At 39.0% G+C, this 22,705-nt stretch overlaps 3 protein-coding genes across 4 annotated transcripts; 1 reads left to right on the forward strand and 2 right to left on the reverse strand.

Moving 5' to 3' along the window:
- Positions 1 to 160: 160 nt before the first annotated feature.
- Positions 161 to 6,849, reverse strand: LOC122835875 (olfactomedin-4-like). Of its 2 annotated transcripts, none has more exons than XM_044125308.1 (8): positions 6,822 to 6,849; positions 3,454 to 3,676; positions 3,248 to 3,370; positions 2,942 to 3,160; positions 2,620 to 2,776; positions 2,209 to 2,427; positions 1,800 to 1,968; positions 161 to 982 (listed from the first exon to the last, which is right to left on the reverse strand). In XM_044125308.1, the coding sequence occupies exons 2-8, from the start codon at positions 3,505 to 3,507 to the stop codon at positions 541 to 543; spliced, it is 1,383 nt and encodes a 460-aa protein (XP_043981243.1). In that variant the 5' UTR covers positions 3,508 to 3,676; positions 6,822 to 6,849; the 3' UTR covers positions 161 to 540. The 2 variants fall into 2 exon arrangements, with proteins under 2 accessions (XP_043981243.1, XP_043981245.1); XM_044125310.1 differs by lacking the exon at positions 6,822 to 6,849 and adding an exon at positions 6,313 to 6,437.
- A 180-nt stretch (positions 6,850 to 7,029) lies between these two features.
- On the forward strand, positions 7,030 to 10,109 carry LOC122835319 (olfactomedin-4-like). The gene is made up of 5 exons (XM_044124276.1): positions 7,030 to 7,459; positions 7,564 to 7,722; positions 8,312 to 8,524; positions 8,609 to 8,741; positions 8,956 to 10,109. The coding sequence occupies exons 1-5, from the start codon at positions 7,424 to 7,426 to the stop codon at positions 9,801 to 9,803; spliced, it is 1,389 nt and encodes a 462-aa protein (XP_043980211.1). The 5' UTR covers positions 7,030 to 7,423; the 3' UTR covers positions 9,804 to 10,109.
- Positions 10,110 to 10,699: 590 nt separating this feature from the next.
- Positions 10,700 to 18,913, reverse strand: LOC122835412 (olfactomedin-4-like). Its single transcript, XM_044124476.1, has 7 exons — positions 18,833 to 18,913; positions 18,640 to 18,762; positions 18,355 to 18,573; positions 16,836 to 16,989; positions 16,529 to 16,753; positions 12,740 to 12,908; positions 10,700 to 12,605 (listed from the first exon to the last, which is right to left on the reverse strand). The coding sequence occupies exons 1-7, from the start codon at positions 18,890 to 18,892 to the stop codon at positions 12,149 to 12,151; spliced, it is 1,407 nt and encodes a 468-aa protein (XP_043980411.1). The 5' UTR covers positions 18,893 to 18,913; the 3' UTR covers positions 10,700 to 12,148.
- Between the last annotated feature and the right edge of the window lie 3,792 nt (positions 18,914 to 22,705).

The raw sequence follows: 22,705 nt of genomic DNA on the forward strand, positions 1-22,705 counted from the left end.
ACCCAGGTCCATTTGTTGATCCTTTAAGCATTTTCACAAGATTCTACCAAATATTTTATTAGAGTTCATTGGGATTTTATGTGATAGATCAGTACAAAGTTGGGCAAAGCTCAAGATTAAAGAAGATGGGAGATGGTTTTCAAAAAAATAAAAATGCAAAATTCAGACCCTTTCAATCTGATATTTCTTTTCTTGAGAAGGATTTCAAGAGTGAAAATTATTTGGACACTTTGTCAACCTGCATCAATTAACTGTACAAATCATCTTGAGGACAGAAAATGGTCCTGGAATCCCAGATCTAGCTCCATGTCTAATAATATAAAGTGTGATAATTTTGACTAAATGTTGATTACAGGCTATGACAAGAAATATTCTGTTTTCATTTCAAATAAGTCAGACATTAAGGAGATGACATTAGTTGATGAAACTGGAAAGCAGAAGGAAGGTCACTTTTAAAAAGAAAACATTTTTTAAGACATAAAGATGAATTTTCAAATTAGAGCAGCACTTTCTGGTACTTATTCAGCATCACTGTTGCTTTTACCTCATTTCGAACAAAACCTTGTAAGAGAGCATTTGGGCGTTACTGTACACATGCAACATCTGGTCCACTGGACTGTAGTTTAAGGACAGAATGTCAGAAGACACCTTATTTATGAAGATGCCAACTTTGAAATTCTCCTTCCCTGTCGTCGTGTCAAAAGAATAAAAGATCTCCTCTGTGTTTTTGCTGACAAAACGTGTTGCATAGAGGACGCCACAGGCCATGAAGGTGTTGGTCACGCTTCGCTTGTAGACTGAAGTCCGCCAGGTTCTGCTGAGCTTCGGCGGCTCACTCTCCTCCACCTTCGATAGAACCAGGTTCCCGTGGTCCTGGGTGGTGGTGTAGACCACCCAGACGCCCGACTCGTCTGTGGCCAGGTCCAGGTCCGTGAACGGGTAGCACTCTTCAAGGTGGCAGAAATCCCCCTTTGAGTTGTACCTGGTACACAAGCAGAGGTGATTACAGAGCAGCGTTATAGTTTTGGACAGTTGTTTGTCCTTCACAAAACTGAATGCAACAAGTGGAAAACATTTATAAATAATGATGAAAAATATTTGAGATTATGCCTGTTATAGCTTAAAGTCAGAGTTTGATCAGGTGCAGCATTTTTTCCTGAAGGGTATTTAGTTATATCTAGCCTTAATTGTCTTTCACTCGCTCTCATTAACATAGTATATTACATAAAATTACTGAAATTCTGCTGTGGCTTTCAGGTCCCATCCACAAAGAGAGGATTTTACGTGTGTCTGCAAAAGTTTTCTGTGCATCAATAGTGAATCGGCATCTTGGGAGCCCAGAAATAATAGTTTTTTTGAGGCCAGGTTTCAGTGTGGATAAATGTCAGAATGCTGGTTTTGTGTTTTTGTGTGGCTGCACACATCGCTTCCGCTTTTAAACAATGACGGCAAAGCTCCATCACTCTCTCTTCACCGCATGAAGAAGAACTGATATTTATTTCACCCTCACAAATAAACGTGGCGCCAGTCTATGCTTATGGTGTCATTCTCTGGCAGCACTACAGAATATCTGATTAACCCAGCATACCCACTACGTCATTTTCTGTGGTATTGCATCCAGCCAGATGGATGAATGATTTTTCTTCAATTTTTCTCTGTCATCACTGATACTGAGATTTTAACAGTCGCCATCAGTTTCATTAGCTGCTCATAGAAGCTCTTAGAATTGTTCGGAGTATGTTGTAATTTTCTGAATTTTGTTCTTACATTCACAACTTCAATAAAAGTTAAGCACCAACCTGGTTCCTTTGGGTAAATCCAAGGAGGTCACACCTTTGGAGGTGAGGTTGAATCGACATACTGCATCTTTGTTGTAGCAGTTGTAGTACAAGGCCCCTGCATACAGAACCACATTCGGCCCCTGGATGGTGTTGGTGGTCGGGTTAGTCGGACTGATCTGAACATTTCCTAAGGACAAAGAAGACGTAAAGCACTCAGTTTGAATTAACACCATAAAGGCGATTGAAAAAAATTACTCCCTAAGTGACATTTTCTATAATCGGTCAACTTACACATGAAATATTCAAGCAATCAGTTCTCTTCTGAAGATAATCCCACACAAATTGGTAGTTTTTACTTGACAGTTTGAGTTATTTTTAGTCAGAGAAATACAAATGTAATCAAGCCTGCGGGGGTTCAGGCTCTTACCTGGAACACTGATCCCAACAATGAGAGAGCTCAGGCTGGAGTAGAGACGGACGTAATGGGCGTATCTGTTGCTGGACGTCAACATCACCCTCCAATGCCAGCTCTCCTTCCCCGGCTCTGGTTTGGGATCCCGACCCCAGGCTCCATACTTGTACGAACCGGGATACTCTCCAGCTGTGTGGACCCTTGGTCCGGTGATGTTGACGAGACGGCAGGTGCCTAGGAGAATGTGAAATCAAACATCCAGGAAGATATCAAGCAATACTGTATATTTTCACAGTTTCAACAATTCCCAATTTTCATCAGCAGGAAACTTCATTTAAATTACCTATTTATGATCCAAACAACAATTTCCTGTGGTTCTGCTGAACGTATGTGATAAGCTGTTGCTTTCAGGGTTTTAGAACTTACCACCAATTGGGTGAGTGGGTTGGATAGTGGGGATAACTCCATTGTTTCTGCACTGGTCAAGGTCTCTCTTCAGTCGCTGGTTGGCTTGATGTCTCTTCACCACCTGCATGGTGTCAAATTTTTCCAGCTCCTCCATCTCTTCCTTTACATTCTCCAACTAAAAAAAAAAACCCAATGAATGTCAATTAATGATTTGGAATTGTGGATTCTCTGTTAATATATTTACATTTCTTCAAATGTGGCGACGTTGATGAGATGTGTGTCGGAGTAGCGATTCATTTAAAGACAAAGCACTAAAACTACTGAAGGGTAATGAATTTACCTGCTGAGCTACGTTTTCACTGAGGTAGTCGCTTTCCGTGGTGGTTCTGTTGAGATTATCAATCATCTGCTGGATCTCTGCGAGTTCATTCTCGATGACGTGCAGACTCAGGACTCCAAACAGCTGTCCATCATCCTCCTTTTCCAGCATCGCTACGTCCTGCTCCAGCTGGGGCAGGCGTCGACTCAGGCCCAGCAGAAGGCTGTCTAAGGCAGCGCTCTGTCGGAGCAGTAAGTAATCAAGCAGTGCACGGATGCAAACGCACAGCAAGTCCAAGTCCATCCGAAAATGAGGAGACTGGCCTACCTTCTTTGGAGTGACGGTGTTTGTGCAGCCTAAAGCTGCATCCTGGGCTGCTTTCAGCTTGTCGTAGGGAAATTGTTTCTCTGAGCTTATCAGCTCACACAGACAGTCATCTGACGGTGCTTTCTGAAATAACGACACGTTACAAGCAGAGAGAAATGGGCAAATAATTGAAATCTAGAAATAAATACCATTAATAACCTTCTTACCTGTTGGGTGACAGTGAACAGCGCCCACAATGGAAGGACGGCAAGCAGCTTCATGATGCATCAGAGAACAAATCAAACTGTGTGTGAAAACAGCCTCCCTGCAGCACCAGCTACTCTATCATGAACACTCCCACATGTTCTTGTATGCGAGTCGGTGGATTTGCATGCTTTCACTTCCTCTCTGCGGTTGGGATTGCAGAAAAGTAAGATTTCTTTGTTCCACCTGTTGATGAAACACACAGAGACAATATGCAAGGTCATTACTTCTGGGTGGACGCACTTTACAAAAAGAAGAGTTGTTCAAGCCTGATAATGCATTGCCTAATCAGTGAGTGTGGAAACTTTTATTCCTGGGAAAAACTCTTGTTGCTCAAAATCCACTTAGAAAATCCACAATGATGCAAAATCTTCTCAAGTTACATTTTATTTTATTTTGCTTGAGATTAGGACATTTGTCTTCCTTTTTTAAAATGTATTATTATTTCTCTACTTTTTGTTTTCCACACATCTTTCAAGTTGTTACAATAAACAATAAAGTTGCTTATCGCCTTCAGTATGTTGACCAATATACAGAATGACTCATTGAACTATTTTTAATAAATAAAAACCATTAAAAAAAATTCCATCCTATAACAAAAAAGTCGTTATTACTTTTTCTACAGTTTCATTATTTTTGTGTTCAACACAAAGTACCTCATAAGTGGAAATTTATTGGAAGATACTGCAAAGGATTTGTAGATGGACGTTTAAAATTTTTGTTACTGATGCATCATTGCTGTGAACGGAAGAAAATGATTTATTAATATCTATAAAACCTCAGGGATTTTGTTTTGAAATGGGAAAGAAAGGATTAAGAATGATATGTTTGACATGTTCTTTTACAGGGCAACTTTAGAGTTGAAATGTTATAAAAAGTCAAACAATAAGAATCATGGGGGAAAAAGGGGAAATGGAACAGTTCTTAGGCGACAACATTTGTTGTGAAACTCCATAGTTTTTGTTGTTTTGCAATTTCATATGCATCTGTCACGGTTTTGCAGTCATTTCCATTCAGGTTTTTCACATCATATCAATTTATGAAAGCTAAATCTCTGAAATTGTAACTCCATAATAAAATCAAGATGTAATGCAAAAATATTGGGCCTTAAAGTAATGTGAAATAGCAGAAGAATCAAAATTGAAAATCTCATCTGGTTGAACAACATTTACATCAAAAAACATTATGTATAGAAAATACATTTGTTGTTGGAGCCAGCTATCCCTCTTTGATGAAAGAAGAAGTGATTATTTTGTATTTTTGTGAAGTACAACTACCACATGTTTTAGTGTACGTGGAAATAATATCTTTTGCATTAAAGAAACAGGAAAGGAGTGACTCCTGAGTCAGCCACAGCTGTTGTAAAACGTGCCTGCGGAAAATTTCATATCCTAAATGCCTCTTAAATTGAAATAAATAAGGAGAAAAATCATAGGTTGACATGCAGAGGCTTAACAATTAACATTTTACCTCAGACATGGGTTTATGCAGTGTATTGTTTTTATGGCATACACAATTTTTCAACATTTTAAAATTTAAAGTGAAGTTGTGATTTGAAAAATCTCACAGTTTGCACAGAAGAGCTTCTTTGTTAGCAAGGGTGGTTCTGTTTTCTCTCTGCTCTAAAATAATACCAGTTTACACATTGTTTTCACTTGCTATTCTTGTAAACACATTACACATAATCTTACTTTTAGGGGTTAAACAATCTATAAAGGATGGCAGTTTTTAGCTAAATAATTGACAAATGACATTATGTTGTCGCTAGGTTTAATCATTCTATCGATTGTGAACTGCTGGAAAGGATGATTTCGTCATCTGCATAGAATAATATCACCTTTGAACAAACAATGGATTATAACACTTAATTTAGAAACAAATATCTAATACTGGAGTACAAATAAAATGTGTTTTGTTCAAACTTGTCCTCGAGGACAATTTTTAGATGGCTCTCTGCTTCAGCACACCTAGCTCCAATATTATCTCATCAGCAGCATGCTGTAAAACTCGACTGCATGCTAACGAGACAAGGAACAAATCTAAAAATTACAGGACTCTGGCCCTTAGGTCTCCTATATCAGTTTGAGCCCATCGGAACAAGTCAGAGTCGGGCCGGGGGTCGGGGCTAATGACCGGGCCCTTTATAAAGCTCATGTTCATATAACTTTACAACATAGACATGCCCGCAACAGCGGAGCTTACGTGCTTCACCACCACAGAGAGCGACTTTGTCATTCTGAAATTCATCTGACATGAAGTACAACAAACCAAGAGAACAACAGAAACATCAGGCTACTGGTCACTAATGATGAAACGACACAAATTCAAATCAGTTCAGAACCGCGGATGGGTTCGGATCATTTTGACACTTTATTAATTTCAACTCAGTCTGGAGCAGCTAGCAACTGCTGAAAGCTAGGTTTATTGTTGACGCGTAGAACCGAGCACGCAGCAGCGCAGAAACACGCGCCGCATGCGAAGCGTGTAGCAGCACCTCGTGCACATCTGGATCTTTGTAATTCGAATCGGCTCGAATCGCGCGCGCCGCCGTTCACACAAACTGGACGATCTGGAAGATGCTCTTCCAGGCGGCTCCAATGTAAACCTTAACTATAAACGCCATACTGCTGTCTTGGCTCAAAACCTCGCTCAACCCAAACTGTCGAAAGCGACCATAACTCACCCTTCTGTCCGTGACATCACCGCTGTACCACCGACAGACAGAAAAGAGGATGTAAGCTATGCGGCTGGGCTAATACAATTTACAATCAGTCTACAACTAACTCACACTTTGTGAATAATGTCAGAGTTGCTACCTGTACCTAGTTCGGCTCCTTCGCTGGACTGGCAGTTTTGGCGGGTCTGAATCGCTGGCAACAAAAAAGTCCGGTTCATCTCCAAGACGAGGAACAAAATATGCGTCCAGTTTTTGGCTTTTCCTTGCTCTGTTTCTTCCATCCTTTTCACTTTGCCGCTCCATGGAGCTCAACTCATGCTAACTTAGTCCGTAAAAACGCTCTAGCTAGTTTGTCAAGTGACTGATGATAATGTTGGTGACAAGCTTTACCCAGAATACACTTGGAGACAATATGGACGATCCTCTTATAATTTTGTGTGTCATAAAGTTAAATGTAAGAGTTAAAATAAAGCCAGTAATGTAGCACAACATTTTATTCAATATTTTACACCCACTATGTCACTAAAATTAGTCGGTCTTGTAAAGTTTTTAGCAACTATGAGTCAAGATTGACTGGGGCAACATACTATAAAATCTACTGGGGAACCTTAATGTATACTTCGACATACACCATATCAACAAGAGAGAGCCCACCTTCTGCAGCTCTCACTCAGACTTGACAAGCCTAAAGCAGGTACCCAAAGTCGGTCTTGGTATAATGCACCTGGATCAAATTATGGCTAGTTAGAAGGCCTAAGAACAACATGCTGGAAAGATTGTTGGTGCTACCAGGGAGAGAACTAAAACGTGCAGAATGCACCCCTGCCCTAAAGTCATATTCTGCCTCCCATCCGGGCACCCTGAAGCTCCACTGAGTTTGAGACCGCTGGCATAAGAGATTTGTTTGAAATGATATAAAAATGTAGTAAACGACATAAATGGATGGATATTCTATTCAGTGATGCTGGTTCAATGACATGTTGCTGAGGAAGTGATTTTGTTTTTCAGGGCAAAACAGTATGTGTTCCAAAAACATGAAGCAATAGCTCTGGCATTAAAAAAGGGGAATGGGTGACTCCCGAGTCAACCATATTTGTTGTGAAACTTTATAGTTTCCCATCCTTTGTGAGGTTTCATGTGGATGTGAAAGCTTTCTGTGGTGACAGGTTTGTGAATCATCAGAGGGTTTGCTCGTAGTATTTTAGTGAAGGGAGAGAAAGGGGAGATATTTGGCATTAAGGTCTCCTGCTGTGAAGATGCTGCCATTTCTCCTTCTTCTGTTAACATCCCTAGTGAGTTTTAAATCTATTCTTAATGTTTCCTTTTGTTAATCAAGCTTTTTTTTTTTTTTTTACCAGTGTTCTGTATACTGCATTGTTTTTATGTGTAACTGCAGAAAGGTGGAGATGCCCAAACTGTGCTTGGCCGGAGTAAAGATGGCTCCTGCCATTGTGAGGTGAACTCCACCCTGTGGTCCTTCCCGGTGCTAAAGTACGAAGATGTGCTGCTGCAGGTTAAAACCTGTGAGGGATCTCTGAGCAGTCTGCAGGAACAGGTACAAAGTAAAACTGCTGTCACTGATATTTTCCATTAAATTATTTGGATTTCATGAAAAGACATCATGCTTATTGGTTAAATACTTGTCAATTAATAATGATACTTGCATTCCCAGACTATGCTTTATACATTACGCAGTAAAGGATTATTAAAAATTGTACTGAGAAAGTTATATGACATGAGGTTGATAGATTGAAAACATTTAACTGCACTTATTTTGTTATATTTTTACTTCTTCAACAGGCAGTAAAAAGTGCAAATATTAGGGAAATGTTCATGATGACAGAGTGACATAGAATAAACTGAATTTTAAAAAAATGCATTAAATGTAGAATTGATTTCTGTGCCCAAAAAGCCCACAACCCAACAATAACGCCAAACCTTCGCATTTTCATTAGCCCTTTACATCAGACTCTTTCTGATTGCTGTTCAGAGTTTTATTCTCCCTACCCTCTGCCCCCTGTGTAGGTATAATGTAGGTAAATAAATCTTTAATATGAAAATCCTCTTTGACTATTTAAATCAGGCTATGATGTTAACATCTATGAATAAAATCTTGTCTGAGTTTCTATTTTGTTTCTCCTCAGGTGTTGCTCTCCACCACTCGTCTTCCTCAGATTCAGGCTCAAGTTGAAAATGTGACAGCCCGTCTTCAGCCCTTTCAGTACCTTCGCCACCAGGGCCTGTACACCGTACTGTCTCTGCGCTTGCTGGGTCAAGAACTCAGCCAGCTAGAGATCGGCCTCAGCGAAGTCCACACCCAGCTGAACAACACGCAGACACAGAAACTTTCCACAGAGGTATAATAACAAAGTGCAGAAAAATATGGATTCTCATAAATGTTTACCGTTCTGAGGGGATGTGTGTTTACGTTTGTTTGCTAGGTGGGTAAACTGCGTAAAGATGTAGAAAGGATGCAAGTCTCAGACACTATTAATCTAAAGACAGTGAAAGAAAATCTCCGCTACCTGAAGAACAGCGTGGAGTCCTGCAAGACAATTCCCAAAGATTTTAAAGGTAAGTTGTTGTATTAATCAATTACGACATGTTCAGTGTAAACAGTAGGTACACCATCCACCATTCTTAATTCTGGACTACCTGACTTCATTTTTTGAATGAAGTCCTTATATTCTGCATTGCAAAATATATTAATCATACCAGTCCTGTATGAAACACCTAATGAAATATTGAAAGTGTAATCTGTACTCAAGACACTTTTTCCCCATTTCAGGCCAGCACAGGTACTGCATGAAGGGTCTAATTACCAACATCAGTGAACCTGTCACAACCAAAATCAGTCCCTATGGTAAGACCTACATCTCTGGATCATGGGGCAGACAGGCAAAGATGGACGCAGAGGGAGAGAAGGACAGCTACTGGGTCCAAACTCTGCTCAACAACCACATCTATGGTAACACTCTCCGTGTTTACCAGACCTATGAAGACTTCATGGCATCTGTCAACCATAAGGACTACACCCTCGCCCCATCCTACAATCATGCTGATGCCGTCGAGGGTCCAAGCGGTGTCCTGTACGGTGAAGCTCTGTACTATCACTGCTATGGCTCTGCCGACGTCTGCCGCTACGATCTGAAGACCAACTCTGTCAAGCGGGTGACCCTTCCAGGTACAGGTGTTGGGATCAAAAACAAGTTTCCATATTGTTACTATGACTGCCGCTCGCATAGCGATGTGGATGTGGAGGTCGATGAAACCGGGCTGTGGGTGGTCTACACCACTCTCAGCAACCATGGTAATCTGGTAGTGAGCAGATTAGTTTGGGATGGCGAAGCTCAGAATCTCACCGTGACACAAACCTGGGAGACGAGGCTTTTCAAGAAGGCAGTAAGCAATGCTTTCATGGTATGTGGTGTGATGTACGCCACTCGTTATGTGAACGATTACAGAGAGGAAGTATTCTACGCCTTTGACACAGCTACTGGTAAAGAGGACAACTCTCTTGCTCTGCCACTGGAGAAGGTAGCCAAAGGAGTGGCTAGTCTTGGCTACAACCCCATCAAACGGCAGATCTACATGTACAATGATGGATACCTTCTGGCCTATCAAACCTACTTTTGATTTCATGGAAGCATTTTATTTTTGAGCTAAACTGATTCAATACAACACAAATATTACTCAACAACGATGCTTAATGAGCAAAAGTGTTGGTTAACAACAACAATAGCCAATCAAAGATGTTAGTAAGTGTTGACTTATCATCAATGTTGGCTATACAATTTCAAAGATGTATAGTTAATGATGGTTGATCTGTAATGTGTAATGTTTGTTCATCCTGCAATACTATCTGAATAAAGATGTTGTTTACCTAGCAAATTTTTACCAAACAATATTGTCAGAGTTCATATAAATAAAGGATAAATCTTGTGTTTCAGTGTTTTTTTTTTCATGCCACAACACTTAAATATGAAAACTGTAAAACATCTTGTAATCTTTAAAAAGTAACTGTAACCACACTGGGATTTTTTTTTTCATTTGGATGTTTGCTGCACACTTTTGAATCAAAGTGTAGGACATTTCTCTCTTTTCTGTCCCCTCTTAAAAAAAAAAAAAGATTTAATATTTAATGAAGAGTCCCTTTCCAAGCTGTTTTTAGAAGAATGTTAACATTATCTCTGATAATCTTAATCCTGGCTGGTTAGGTCCAAAGTCTCTAAGACGTTGCCATGGTAACCTGGAGGGTCAGTAGCAGCTGCTCTTATCCCTCCCTCCTTCATCCTCAAATATTTTGGGTAAAAATAATATTTTTGACTTGCAATTTAAATTGTAATTTAAATTGCATATAAATTAAAGTTATAATTTTCAGAGAATTTTTTTAAATTTCTATATGCCTTTAGGGTATCACATTCCAAAATGTCTGAAGTCTATATGCATTTTTCCTGGTAGTTTTTTTTTTACAAGGCAGCCTGTAGATGGCGCAATTGTCCAAGGATTTTACATATTCATTCACTCAAAATGAAGCGCTGTGATTTGCTATCTTGTGAGATTTTATTTATTAATATTTTTGTTCTGTTTTTATGACAAACTGTTAATACATTTTTTGGCATTTATTCACATTTCAACCAAAACTGTGTGCTTAAATTTATATAAGCAATTCTCAGTAATTAACAGAAAAACCTAAATTGGCGTTACACGACTGAAATAATTTTTATAACTGTTGACAAGCTTTTTGTGTGTTTTTCTGATCATGTTTGATTCATCTTTTGAAATAAGTACTAAGACAGCATATTACTCCTATTCTTTTTGTACTAATACAAAAAAAATGCAAAGGCAGTGTAACTAATTACTAAATTGTTGATTGTATATCCAATAGAATCGACTGCATTTAGATGTTTTATTAAAATTTAAAGACCCCAATGAATTCATTTTAAATTGAAGTGTTATTTTTTGTAGTGTTTCTTTACTGATGTAGGTGTTTACCTTCTCTTTGCCTCAGGCCATTTATCATGTTTGTTAGGCGATTTTACAAACAGGATATAGTGTCATGAAAACAACTTCACCACCCAATCAAGAACAGGTGAAGTAATGGTCAGTTTTTACTAGGTTGGAAGATTTCAAAACATACACGTAACATCACGTCTGAATGGAATAATGCAGAATATAGCCATGTATTTATTCTTGAATGAACAGCTAGAAAATCTGATTTATCATTGGAGCAGAAAAGCAACTTGAGAAATTTCAAACCCTATAGACACCACTTCCCACATACACTGTTGAAGAGCGTTAAACAAAATAACAACATGATGTAATTCTTTAGATTTGTAAATAGAAAATACCATACTTTCAAAGGCAAACTGCATTTTTTTCTTAATTTTTAACCATAATTGTCATTTTTGCAAATTTTCGTAACCTTGAAACTGAACCTTTCTTTCTTTTGGTTTCCACTGTATGTGTTATTGCATATCAAGGCATATTTGATGATTGTACTACTAAAATAAGCAGTTCTAATAATTTTAAAGTTAGGTTTTGGTTCCTAATCCCCGCTACTATTAAGCATCTACTGTACCTCTTATTACCAGGAAGTAATAAGAGACATTATGGCTTCTTGTTGTTGCAAAAGTATTCTCTTTTAAACTTATTAAAAGGATTTTCCATATTCATCACAATCCAGTGTGCATTTGAACAAGCCGAGTAATTTTATTTTTTTACCTGTAGTTGATTAATTATCTAACTAAGTAAAGTCGAATGTGCCTTTTTACAATCAACTTCTATTTCAACAACAGCGCTGATGCAATAATAACACTAAAGTCATGGGGAAACTTTTTGAGAATGTCTTTCATAGGAAACTTGTTGCATCTGAAATTTTTAAGACTAAACAAGTAAAAGGACAATTCTTACACGTTAATCTAACACCATGATACTATCATGTCAAATGATCAAACAGTGAGTACCATTAATCATCACTCCTATGAAACATAACGATCAGAGTACCCAAACAAAGCCTTGTAGGAGACCATTTTAGCATTACTGTATGCGTACAGCATCTGGTCCACTGGGTTGTAGTTCAAGGAGAAAATGTTAGGAGACACCTTGTTCATGAAGATGCTAACTTTGAAGTTCTCCATCCCTGTCGTGGTGTCAAAAGAATAAAACACCTCCTCCACATTTGCGTCGATGTAACGTGTTGCGTAGAGGACGCCGCAGGCCATGAACGTGTTGGTCACACTTCGCTTGTAGACTGAAGTGTGCCATGTTTTACCGAGCGTTGGCGGCTCCGTCTCATCCACCTTGGTCAGAACCAGATTGCCTAATGCCTCGGTGGTGGTGTAGACAACCCAAACGCCTGACTCATCAGTGGCCAGGTCCAGGTCAGTGTAGGCGTAGCAGTCTTCAAGGTGGCAGAAATTACTCTTCGAGTTATACCTAGCAGACCCAAGACAGAGATAATACTAACAATGTAAAAATAAAAAAAGAACAACACTAAGACTGTAGTGATGAGTCAAACAGAACCAGCACATCAAATGTTCTTGTTAAAATGTTTAGCAACATTATCTAACCTGGTTCCTTTTGGTAGTTGTACGCTGGTCACACTTTTGCTGGTGAGGTTGAATCGACAAACAGCATCTCGGTTGTAGCAGTTGTAGTACAAAGCACTTCCATACAAAACATTATTGGGACCCTGAATAGTGTTGGTGGTTGGGTTGGAGGGAGAGATCTGAATGTTGCCTGGTAGAAAACATGTACAATCAAGTAAACATTAGAATACTCTTACTGGTGTGATTACAATACCTGGACCTCAGTTTGTCAAGAACAAAGAAGCTTAGATGTTTGCGGCGATCATATGTAGAATATTCTTCTATTGTCACAATAAAAAAGGATTACTTATTTGTTCTTTGCTCACACCTACTTACAAATTACAATAGAGATAGAGGAACAGATTCAGTGCTTAACCAAGGATCTACTTCAGGTTCAGATGATTAACTTCCATTTGGATTAATCACCATGGTAACTCAGTATGGTTAAAACTAATTTGTTCAACAGGTAGTGGGTTTTCTAGATAAAAGATAAAAGTCCTAAAAGTTCAATGAACCACTATTCATTGGTTGAATATTTATTCAACCAATGAATATTTTTATGATAAAAGTGAAAAAAATATATATGCATGAACAGTCTTATAGGGTTGCATTTACTTTTAGCAAAACCTTTAAGTACTTGAAACAGAAGCTAAAATCATTAAAGTTTTACCTAATAGAAGCTGAAGATTAAAAACTAACTAACATGGATCCATTTATTATCTACATGTGTTTACTCTTGCAGGGTCATGGGGCGTCATGTTTTGGACTGCGTTAGGGTTGTGGATTGTGCAAACAATTAATATTATCATTAATATTGAAGTAATTGGGTTTGGGGCACCATGTGGTGAGGAGGTAGAGCGAGCACTCATGTATGGAGGCAACTGGTCTTTGACGCAGCTGTCCAGTGTTCAATGCCTCACCCTGGGATGTTTGCTGCATGTCTTCCTCCTTCTCTTCTTATCCACTTCCTGTCTATTATACTGCAAATAAAGGCCACTAGTGTCATAAAAAATATATAAAAATGACATAATTGTGTTTGTGTTGAGAAGGTGTATGTGAGTGAGTGTCACCTGGAGGTGCACAATTGTTCATGCCAAGAAGGTTGAAAGGCCAGCAACCCACAGCACCCAACAGCAGCAAAGGAAGGATAAGTTTGGATCAGAAAGGCAACCACTCCACACAAAAGGTTGTTTAGCAAAGCAAAAGAGCAGCAACTCTCAGGCCAAAGAGTCACAAGCCAAAATGCAATGGTGCACAAGTAGCACGCCACTAAAGGGGACTCCCCACCTTGTTCCCTGTTGTCCCAGTTGTGTCCAAAACCAATGCAGCTCCTGCTGAGACGTGGGACCTTTCAAGTTCAAAGATGTTATGAGGAGAGTCCCCACAGAGTGACCTCCTCCAAGACGAGGGCAGTAAGCCAAGCCAATTGAGCCCTGCTTCAGTGGCCCAGGACCCTAACACCCTGCCCCCATCCCAGTGCACTGCCCACAGGCACAGCCAGCAAGCCCACTGGAAGGGTCTCTGCCCCTTCAGCTACGAAATCTTTCACCTACCAACAAAACTTCCTGGAACCATAATGGAAGCAGAATGTTCTTCTTCTGCATTGGTGAGTTCAAGATCAACAAACAAATCATCTGATTGGCTGAACCAAGATCCAGAAGAGAGTTCTTCAGCCTGCTGTAAGTATTCCACATAGTGATCTAAACGGTGTGAATGAAACAAGCGAGATTAACGTTTTATTTTCTTGTTTTTCTGCCTGACATTGAAGCTCAATTTTTGTTTACAGAATATTAGAAAGATTCCCTACTTTCTTATGGAAATATCTGGTGGTATTCAGAAATGTTGCTATTTTGTAATCAATCTAAGTAATCCTTACTGTTATACATTATTTTATCTCCTTAAAAATGACTTAATGCCCTTTTATAATGCTTAAAACACTAATGTGTTATTTTTGCAACATAAGTTTTTATCTAGTAATTTCTGATGAGCTGGGAGTCTGTTAGAGACCATCACCTGGAGGATTAAATCACAACCTGGTTCTTCTTCATGGGTGTAAAAGCCTCTTGTACACAAAGGACCAACTATTAAATTCACAATGAAGAAATGGTCTGAGGAGACTAAAGATACTCTGACAGACAGTTCCAGCTCCATCATGTGGGAAGATCTCTGTGTTGGCAACACTGTGACCTTCATGAAGGTCCAATGTTTTGTAGCTCTGGCATCAATTCTGAAACAATGGCTCTCCATGAGAAAAAGAAGAGACTGTTTGGATCAGGAAGCAGGGAGGAGCTGAGAGGAAAGATTAGAGAAGGAAAAAAAAGTGATGTTTGTAAGTCTGAAGACAATTTCCAGTGACAAACTAAATGCCCAGGTTGTAGGAGATTTACAGTGGATGAATAAGCTGAAACAGTTCTTCAGCAGAAATAATCACTCACTCACCATTCCCTCGTCTCCCCTGCTGATATCTTCAACAACCGCCTGCTGTTCTTCCCCAAACTTGGCAACTCTGAGCCATCTCTCAACCACTTATGTTCAGAGAACTTCATCTTACAGCCTTCCTTGTCACCACAACCCTGTCCATTACAACACTTCAGGTGAGGAACAACCTGCAAAAGACCAAGGCCTGGATGGCATAAGCTTCAGGCTCTTGAAGTGATGTGCAGATCAACTGTATGGCATCATGTGAGACATGTTCAACATGAATCTGAAGCTGGAGAAAGCATTGCAGCTGTGGAAGTCCTCCTGCATGGTACCTGTGCCGAAGACCTCTCATCTAAAGGACCTCAGAAGCTACAGATTGGTAGCATTTCGCTCTCATCTGATGTGGACCCTCTGGAAGTTGGTCCTCTCCCTTGGGAAATCTTCATAAGATCCATTACAATTTACTTACAAGCCTGACAGAGTGGTTGATCCATCTTCTACTTCCTTTTCTGAGCTCTGATCCACATGGAGAAGCGTGGAAGCACAGTGTGGATGATGCTCTTTGATTTATTCAGTGATTTTAAGACCATCCAGGCAAGACTTCTGATGGACAGTCTGAAACAGTCAGAAGAGGACCACCGCCTGTCCCCCGTGGATACCGGACGACATCATTTTCCGCCCACAGTAGGAGAAGACACAGGGCTGGTGTCTCAGACCGGCTGGTCTGCAGTACTGGGGCCCCAAAGGGAACTGTTACTGTTACTGTTCCTCTTCACCCTCTACACTGCAGACTATTTCATCAACTCCCCATGCTGCCACTTTCAAAAGTTCACTGATGACTCTGCCATAGTCAGCCACACCACAGGTGACAGGTGACTTAGAGTATAAACAGATTTTACTAACTGAACTGTATCTTATATTGTAAATTTGCCCCTCCTGTAAATTCTTTATCTTTTTTTTATACCACCGTGTGAATGTGCATGGTTTCATCTTCTTAAAACTTTGCTGTTAGTAAACCTGAATTTTAAAACATTTAAAATATTTTGACAAGCATATGTTATTGTATTTTACCAAATACAGAACAATTTTAGGTATTGCTAGATACTTTTAAGGAGAGGGGCACAAGGGGTTGGGGTGAACAGGGTATTTTTGAACACGTTCTGGTATCTTAGAACCAGTAGAAACGTATAAATAGTAATCGAACAGCTAACTGTACTTTACATAAGTGCGGAAGTTAAAACAAAGCACTGGATGCATATATTTTGAAGACTTATTGAGTTATTTTGTGTGTGTGTGTGCGTGTGGGCGTGTGTGTGTGTGTGTGCTTTTTTTGTAGGCATACATCCTCACCTGGAGTGCTCACCCCAATGATGAGTGCACTAAGACTGGAGTAGAAACGGATATAGTTAGCGTACTGGCTGGAAGTCAGCGGTACCATCCAGTACCAATTCTCCTTCCTCATTTCTGGTTTGGGATCGCGACCCCAAGCCCCGTATGCATAATTGCCAGGGAACTCTCCCTGTGTGTTCACACCAGGCCCGGTGATGTTCCGAAGTGGGCCGCGTTGACAGGTACCTAAATAAATGTTCAAAAACAGGCTTTACATTTAAGCATTTGAGTTTAAGGTCATTGGGATCTTCATGTTTGAGGGAGTTACCATATGGTGGTTGGGTGGGTGCGACAGTGGCTTTAACTCCGATCCTGCATGTTTCCAGGGCGCTCTTCAGGTGCCTGTTGACTTGTCGTCCTTTCACCACCTCCATGGTGTCAAATTTCTCCAGTTTTATCATTTCAATTTTCAACTCCTCAAGCTGAGAAAGACAATGGAAACAGAACATTTTGGGGGGAAAAAAGGTTAAAACTTTGACTTGTAAATTTACAGTAATATTTAAAAAAAAGTGTTGAAAAGTCATGGAACCACAGACAGACTTTTAATATTGATTTTATGTGAGTGATGTTTTATTGAAATGGAAATGAAACATGTCTAGTTTATTTGTATTGGTCATAATATTTACCCTTTACACAAACAGTCTTGCTGTCTACTTTATAGCCACTAGATGGCAGCAGCTTTGCACTTTCTTTCAGTAACAATAATATCTACAGATTTTAATACATATGGATACAACAGGTCAGCTTCAGGTCTAAGATTATAACTTTCCAACTCTAAACAAGAAAGAAGCATTTTATTTGTTATAAAGATATTTTTTTTCCTCAGCACACTGGATTTATTTTTTTCCACAATCTCTTTTTGATAAAACATCAGTCATGTTTTTAACCATTAGTTGAACCTAAGTGACGCAGGTCAATTTTATTTTTAATATTTCTTTTTAAAGCTGATCAGAGTCTTTTAGCTAAGAGCTAATTCATGACTTCCTGTTTCCTGTATGAGATGAGAGAGAAACATACAGTATTTCTCTTTGTCTTCATTTGCTTAATATGCATGTAGTTAATTTAATTTATGAATGTTTTCCTTTTGATTTGTGTTGATCTGAAACTAAAACCAATTCCAATGAAGTTGGAAAACATAAATAAAACCAGAATACAATTATTTCACATCCTTTTCAATCTACATTCAATTGAATACACAGCAAACACAAAGTCCAAAAAATCACTTGTTTGGCACATTCAACAGGCGAACAGAGTAAAACCGTTTGAAATGAGACACAAGGCTTGACGAGTACCCAAGTTATGTTGGCAAACAGCTGATGGTTAAGTCAGGGGGCGAAAAATATCCCAACATGAGTGTTGAGGATCTACATCTGGTGAGCAGCTCACCATTAGACAACATTTACATGTCGAATGGTTGGGAAATTATCTAAATTTAAAATTTGTCACTGTAGGTAGGTCTGGTGTGAATAGTGGAGGATTTAGGATGATTTTTGTTTGTTAATCCTTGGGAAACCTTTGAAGCACATTATATTTTGTGCTGTTTAAAATACAAGGACATTTTCAAACTAAACCTTTGTGGATAGTTAAATAAAAATAGCTTATTATTGTGTCTTTTAATAGAATTACATCAAACTAACTAAATCCCTGTTGGCAAAAAAAATCATTGTTCAAAAAAAAGAGTTTGAAACCCAAATTAAAGCTCAGAGTTTTCTCAAATTTTAACTGAGGCAATGCTATTTGATTGTACTAAAAATTGACAAAGAATGAGAGTTATTGCATGAATCTACCTGTTGAACGGTGTCAGCGGTGAGGACTTGGTGTTCCTCAGTGGTGCTGTTGAGCTTGTCCATCAGCTGCCTGATCTCAAGCATTTCGTTCTCGATAACGAACAGACTGAGAACACCATACAGCTCTCCATCGTCCTCCTCCTCCAGGACAGACAGGTCGCTGTGCAGCTGGGTCAGTCGTTTCTCCAGCCCCAGCAGCAGACTCTCCAGCTCCAGAGCCTGCAGAGACACAACACACAACACTCAACATGACTGCCGACATGCAGGTAGACATGGTGGGATTACCTTCTGTGGTGTGATGTGGGTGTTGCAGTCTGTCGCATTGCCTTCCGCTATTTGGAGTTTGTCGTGAGGAAAAGCCTCTTCTGTTGGATTCAGCTCACATTTGCAGCTTTTACTTGGAGCTGCCTAAAGATTGGAGCATCAGGTTGCTGTTTTTGGATTAAAATGAAGAAAGTTGTCATTCATTGTTTCTTACCTGCTGGGCTAGGGAGTAAAGAGCCCACAGTGGAACAATTAGTGGAACAAAGAGCTTCATGGTTGATCAAAGAGCTTGATAAAACTGGAGTTTGTTCAAGGTTCTGTGTGCAGATGAGCTTTCTAAGCAGTGAACACTCCCACTGATGTGTGCATGCAAATGGGGAAAAGAGGAAGTTTCTTTTCTTGTTTGTTGTATCTTATTCCTTTCCTCTTTGTGACTAAGAAGGCATAAGCATAGGGAGGGGAACTTTTGATAAATTAATCTTCCACAAGTTCTAATACATGCTTTTTTTTTTTTTTTTACATTTGTCACATAGGAATTAAAAACAAAAAATTACTTAAGGGGGATTTTAAGGAGTAGAGCAACACTGTGCCTTGTCAAACAATGCTGCACCCTTTACTCATAAATGATATCTGGTCAAAACAATTGCCTGTAGATTTCAACTAATCAATAAACAGCACTGTGTGTAATTTATTCCCTGCATAAAATCCAGCTGTTTTGTCAAAAACATTACAGATCAAACACCCTCACCAGACCAGAGAACATAGCGGATAGGTCAGGAATAAAGTTGCAGAGAAACGTCTCTGGGTTGGGTTATAAAACAACATCCCAGGCTTTGAAAATGTAAAGGGTCTAAACCAATTGCAAACCTACATTCAGACCATCCACCTGTAGCTGCATTCACAGCTCAGGAAGGAAAATCAGTTTACAAGACAACATTTGTAACAAGAGCCATAGTTGAAATAAAATGATTCAAAATCCTGTCTGCAGTTTTTCATAAGTTATGGAGGATGTGAAATTAGATGCTCTGGACGTTACTTTGATTTTAATTCGGACTCTCTGTGGTATACACATAGAATCTGACATGTATGCCGTATATCAGATATTTTATTTTAAGAAAAAAATGCATCTTTTTGTGCATATCTGTTGCAAACAATGCCTATACAATGAGTTGATGCTCATAATTATGAGGTAAAATGTGAAAAAGTTTAACTGGGGGGTGGGGGGGCTGCACAGTGGTGCAGTTGGTAGCACTGTTACCTTGCAGCAAGAAGGTCTTGGGTTTGATTCCCGGCTCGGGTTTCTCTGCGTGGAGTTTGCATGTTCTCCCTGTGCATGGTGGGTTCTCTCCGGGTTCTCCGGCTTCCTCCCACAGTCCAAAAACATGACTGTCAGGTTAATTGGTCTCTCTAAATTCTCCCTAGGTGTGTGTGTGTGTGTGAATGGTTGTTTGTTTTCTGTGTTGCCCTGCGACAGATTGGCGACCTGTCCAGGGTGAACCCCGCCTCTCGCCCGGAACGTTAGCTGGGTTATAGACACCAGCAACACTCCCGACCCCATTAGGGACAAAGGGTGTTAGAAAATGGATGGATGGGCATTTTTTTTTTATTACAGGTAGATTTAACCAACTGAGAAGAAATGCTGACAGGATGCACAGACACGACTCCTAGGCAACATTAAGTTGAAGGTCACCTAAACATAAAGTGTAATTTACTCTAAAACTGAAACTGTAGTGATGCTTTAGAAAACATGATATGAGTGCAGGCTCTTTGTTTCCCCACAGCCGTTGATGCCAGCAGCAAAAGGATTCAGATCCAAATCCAAAACTCTATGAATGGACAATCTTGTTTGTATTTATCTTCATGGTGCCAGTGCACAAAATTCAACTTGGACCAAGCAGCTTGACATGCAGAATTCAGTTCAGATATGCACAATTCAATTCAATTCAACTCAGATTTGTTCATGGACAAGTCTGAGAAAAAGAAAATAATATTTTCCTTCCATTTGAAAGAAAATATTATTTTATTTAAACAAAAACAGCAAAAAATGAAAATTTACCATTTTTATGCATTTTTATTAAATAAGTTTTGTTGTAATTTGCTCGTTGTGATTCCTTTAAGGACAAATCACACTGCTGCGTTATTAACAAAAAAGGAATATATTTGTTATTTGTCTATTATGCAAATAATATTTTGCATATTAAACACATCTCTAAAACTGTTTTAGAGATGTGATCTGGTTAAAATTTTGACTTTTACACATTGTGAATAATTGCTCATATGGTTTCTATTGTTGAGAAGCAGTGACACAAAGTCGCTAAGGGAAATCACGTGCAAATAAAAAGAATGACTAATAAATAATCTTTTTGCTAATAATATTTGCATTACTTTAGATTTAGGAACAGAAAGTGTCCAATCTGCACTGAAAGCTGAAAAAAAAACCTTGGTAAAAAACCCACAGCCCTGGACTAGACTTTTAAATTTAATATTCATTCATGCGGTTTGTGTTAGTCACGTAAAAGATTCAGTACAGACAAAGTTCTTCAAGCCAAGCATGTTTTTATGTCCCACTGTCTGACAGTGTGCTTGTTTTTCTCTTACCTTAAATAAAACCAGACTGAAATCAGCATAAAAATAAAGAAATAAAAACCACATGTAAATTAGTTTTAAAAATGTTCAGAACTTGCTGACATTGTGTCTCCTTTCTTTAGGGACTGAAGAAAGGATGAATCTTAATCTACGATGAATCTTAGATTAGATTAAGTTCTAAAATTCATCACTTAGAACGGTTTATATGTGTCAGGCTAACGCTAAGCTTTATGATTATTTCCCCATAATAAGCTAACCAATTTTCTTTCAGGTATTTGTAAATGGTTTGTTCTGTTTGGATCAAGTTCTATCTAACTGGATTTACAACAATAAAGCCTCCTGTCACGATTCCGACTGGAAACGCTGCAGATCTAACCCAGTAAACTGGATTCAAGTGATATCTATATTTGTGAACTGGTTTCTTTACTTCAAGGATGCCCAACTTTAGCTCTCAAGAGCCACTATCCTCCAACCTTTAGATACATCCACCCTCGAACACACCTGAACTAAATGAATGTTTCCTTGTCAGGCCTCTACAGAGCTCAATGAGCTGCTGATGAGAGAATTAGGCCATTTCATTAAGATGTGTTGGAGCAAGCATGCATCCAAATGTTGCAGGAATCATCTTGGGTACCACTGTTTGAATGAGATTATAAATCTCAACTCAAAACAATACATTAAAGTATTTTTATTTCCTTTCACCCACCGTGTTATTCTCAGATGACCAGAGAACTGCTCAAAGCAATTCCTAATTCTCATTTCTTTTCAAACGTTTTATTTCTGTGTATACTGAGGGTAGGTTTAACATCAACCCTGTTTCATTAAGACTTTCAGATCCCAGTGAACTTTCATGCTATTTAAATTGTTCTTGATCAGAGGTTCTTCCAGCTCTTTGTGGGTCTTTTCTTTTTACATTTTCTTTTACTTTGTCTGGTGTTATACTTCTTCCAGAGGAGCTGGTTAATTTGTTACTAAGCAGCACAACTTTGATCCGCGACCAATGCTAAGACAGAAATGTTCTTTAATTTAATACATAAAGCTAAATGACGTCTCATGATATTTAAAAGAAGCTTTTCATAGCTCACACACTATTTTTGCCTATGTTTCTTGCATTTCAGTGGCATTCGAAGGTTTGTTTGGTCCTGTTCAAAAAGGCTGAACATTTTTATTGGATGACAACTTACAGACACTATTCACATGCCACTGCTTCAATCCAAATGTTGCATAAAAGACTCAATATTAAAGCAACTACATATCATGATGCACATGTTGTGTCTGCACTGGTTCGGTGACGGTTCGGTCACCTGAGCATGTTGAAAGCTCAAAGTGCCTCCAACAGCAGAGCGTCTCTCAGGTCTTACGTCAGAATATTTGATGAACGTTGTTCCGTGGATTTTAAAGAAGTTCCTTTGGGAGATTGTAGCTGTCCAGTTTTTTTTTTTTTTTTTTTTTTTTTTTTTTTTTTGTACCTTCTCCTCAGATAGTGGGACTTAGTGGGTTG

Source organism: Gambusia affinis, linkage group LG08 (assembly GCF_019740435.1).
Source record: "Gambusia affinis linkage group LG08, SWU_Gaff_1.0, whole genome shotgun sequence".
NCBI lineage: Eukaryota > Metazoa > Chordata > Actinopteri > Cyprinodontiformes > Poeciliidae > Gambusia > Gambusia affinis.

Excerpts from the sequence above, each read along its gene's own strand:
- LOC122835319 (XM_044124276.1), top strand. The coding sequence starts at position 7,424 with ATGCTGCCATTTCTCCTTCTTCTGTTAACATCCCTA. Across the intron at positions 7,460-7,563 it reads TTCTTCTGTTAACATCCCTA|AAAGGTGGAGATGCCCAAAC; the intron begins GTGAGTTTTAAA and ends GTGTAACTGCAG. Across the intron at positions 8,525-8,608 it reads CACAGAAACTTTCCACAGAG|GTGGGTAAACTGCGTAAAGA; the intron begins GTATAATAACAA and ends TTTGTTTGCTAG.
- LOC122835875 (XM_044125308.1), bottom strand. The coding sequence starts at position 3,507 with ATGAAGCTGCTTGCCGTCCTTCCATTGTGGGCGCTGTTCACTGTCACC. Across the intron at positions 3,161-3,247 it reads ACACCGTCACTCCAAAGAAG|AGCGCTGCCTTAGACAGCCT; the intron begins GTAGGCCAGTCT and ends CTGCTCCGACAG. Across the intron at positions 1,969-2,208 it reads TGTTGGGATCAGTGTTCCAG|GAAATGTTCAGATCAGTCCG; the intron begins GTAAGAGCCTGA and ends CTTTGTCCTTAG.
- LOC122835412 (XM_044124476.1), bottom strand. The coding sequence starts at position 18,892 with ATGAAGCTCTTTGTTCCACTAATTGTTCCACTGTGGGCTCTTTACTCC. Across the intron at positions 16,990-18,354 it reads CCGCTGACACCGTTCAACAG|CTTGAGGAGTTGAAAATTGA; the intron begins GTAGATTCATGC and ends TGTCTTTCTCAG. Across the intron at positions 16,754-16,835 it reads ACCCACCCAACCACCATATG|GTACCTGTCAACGCGGCCCA; the intron begins GTAACTCCCTCA and ends ACATTTATTTAG.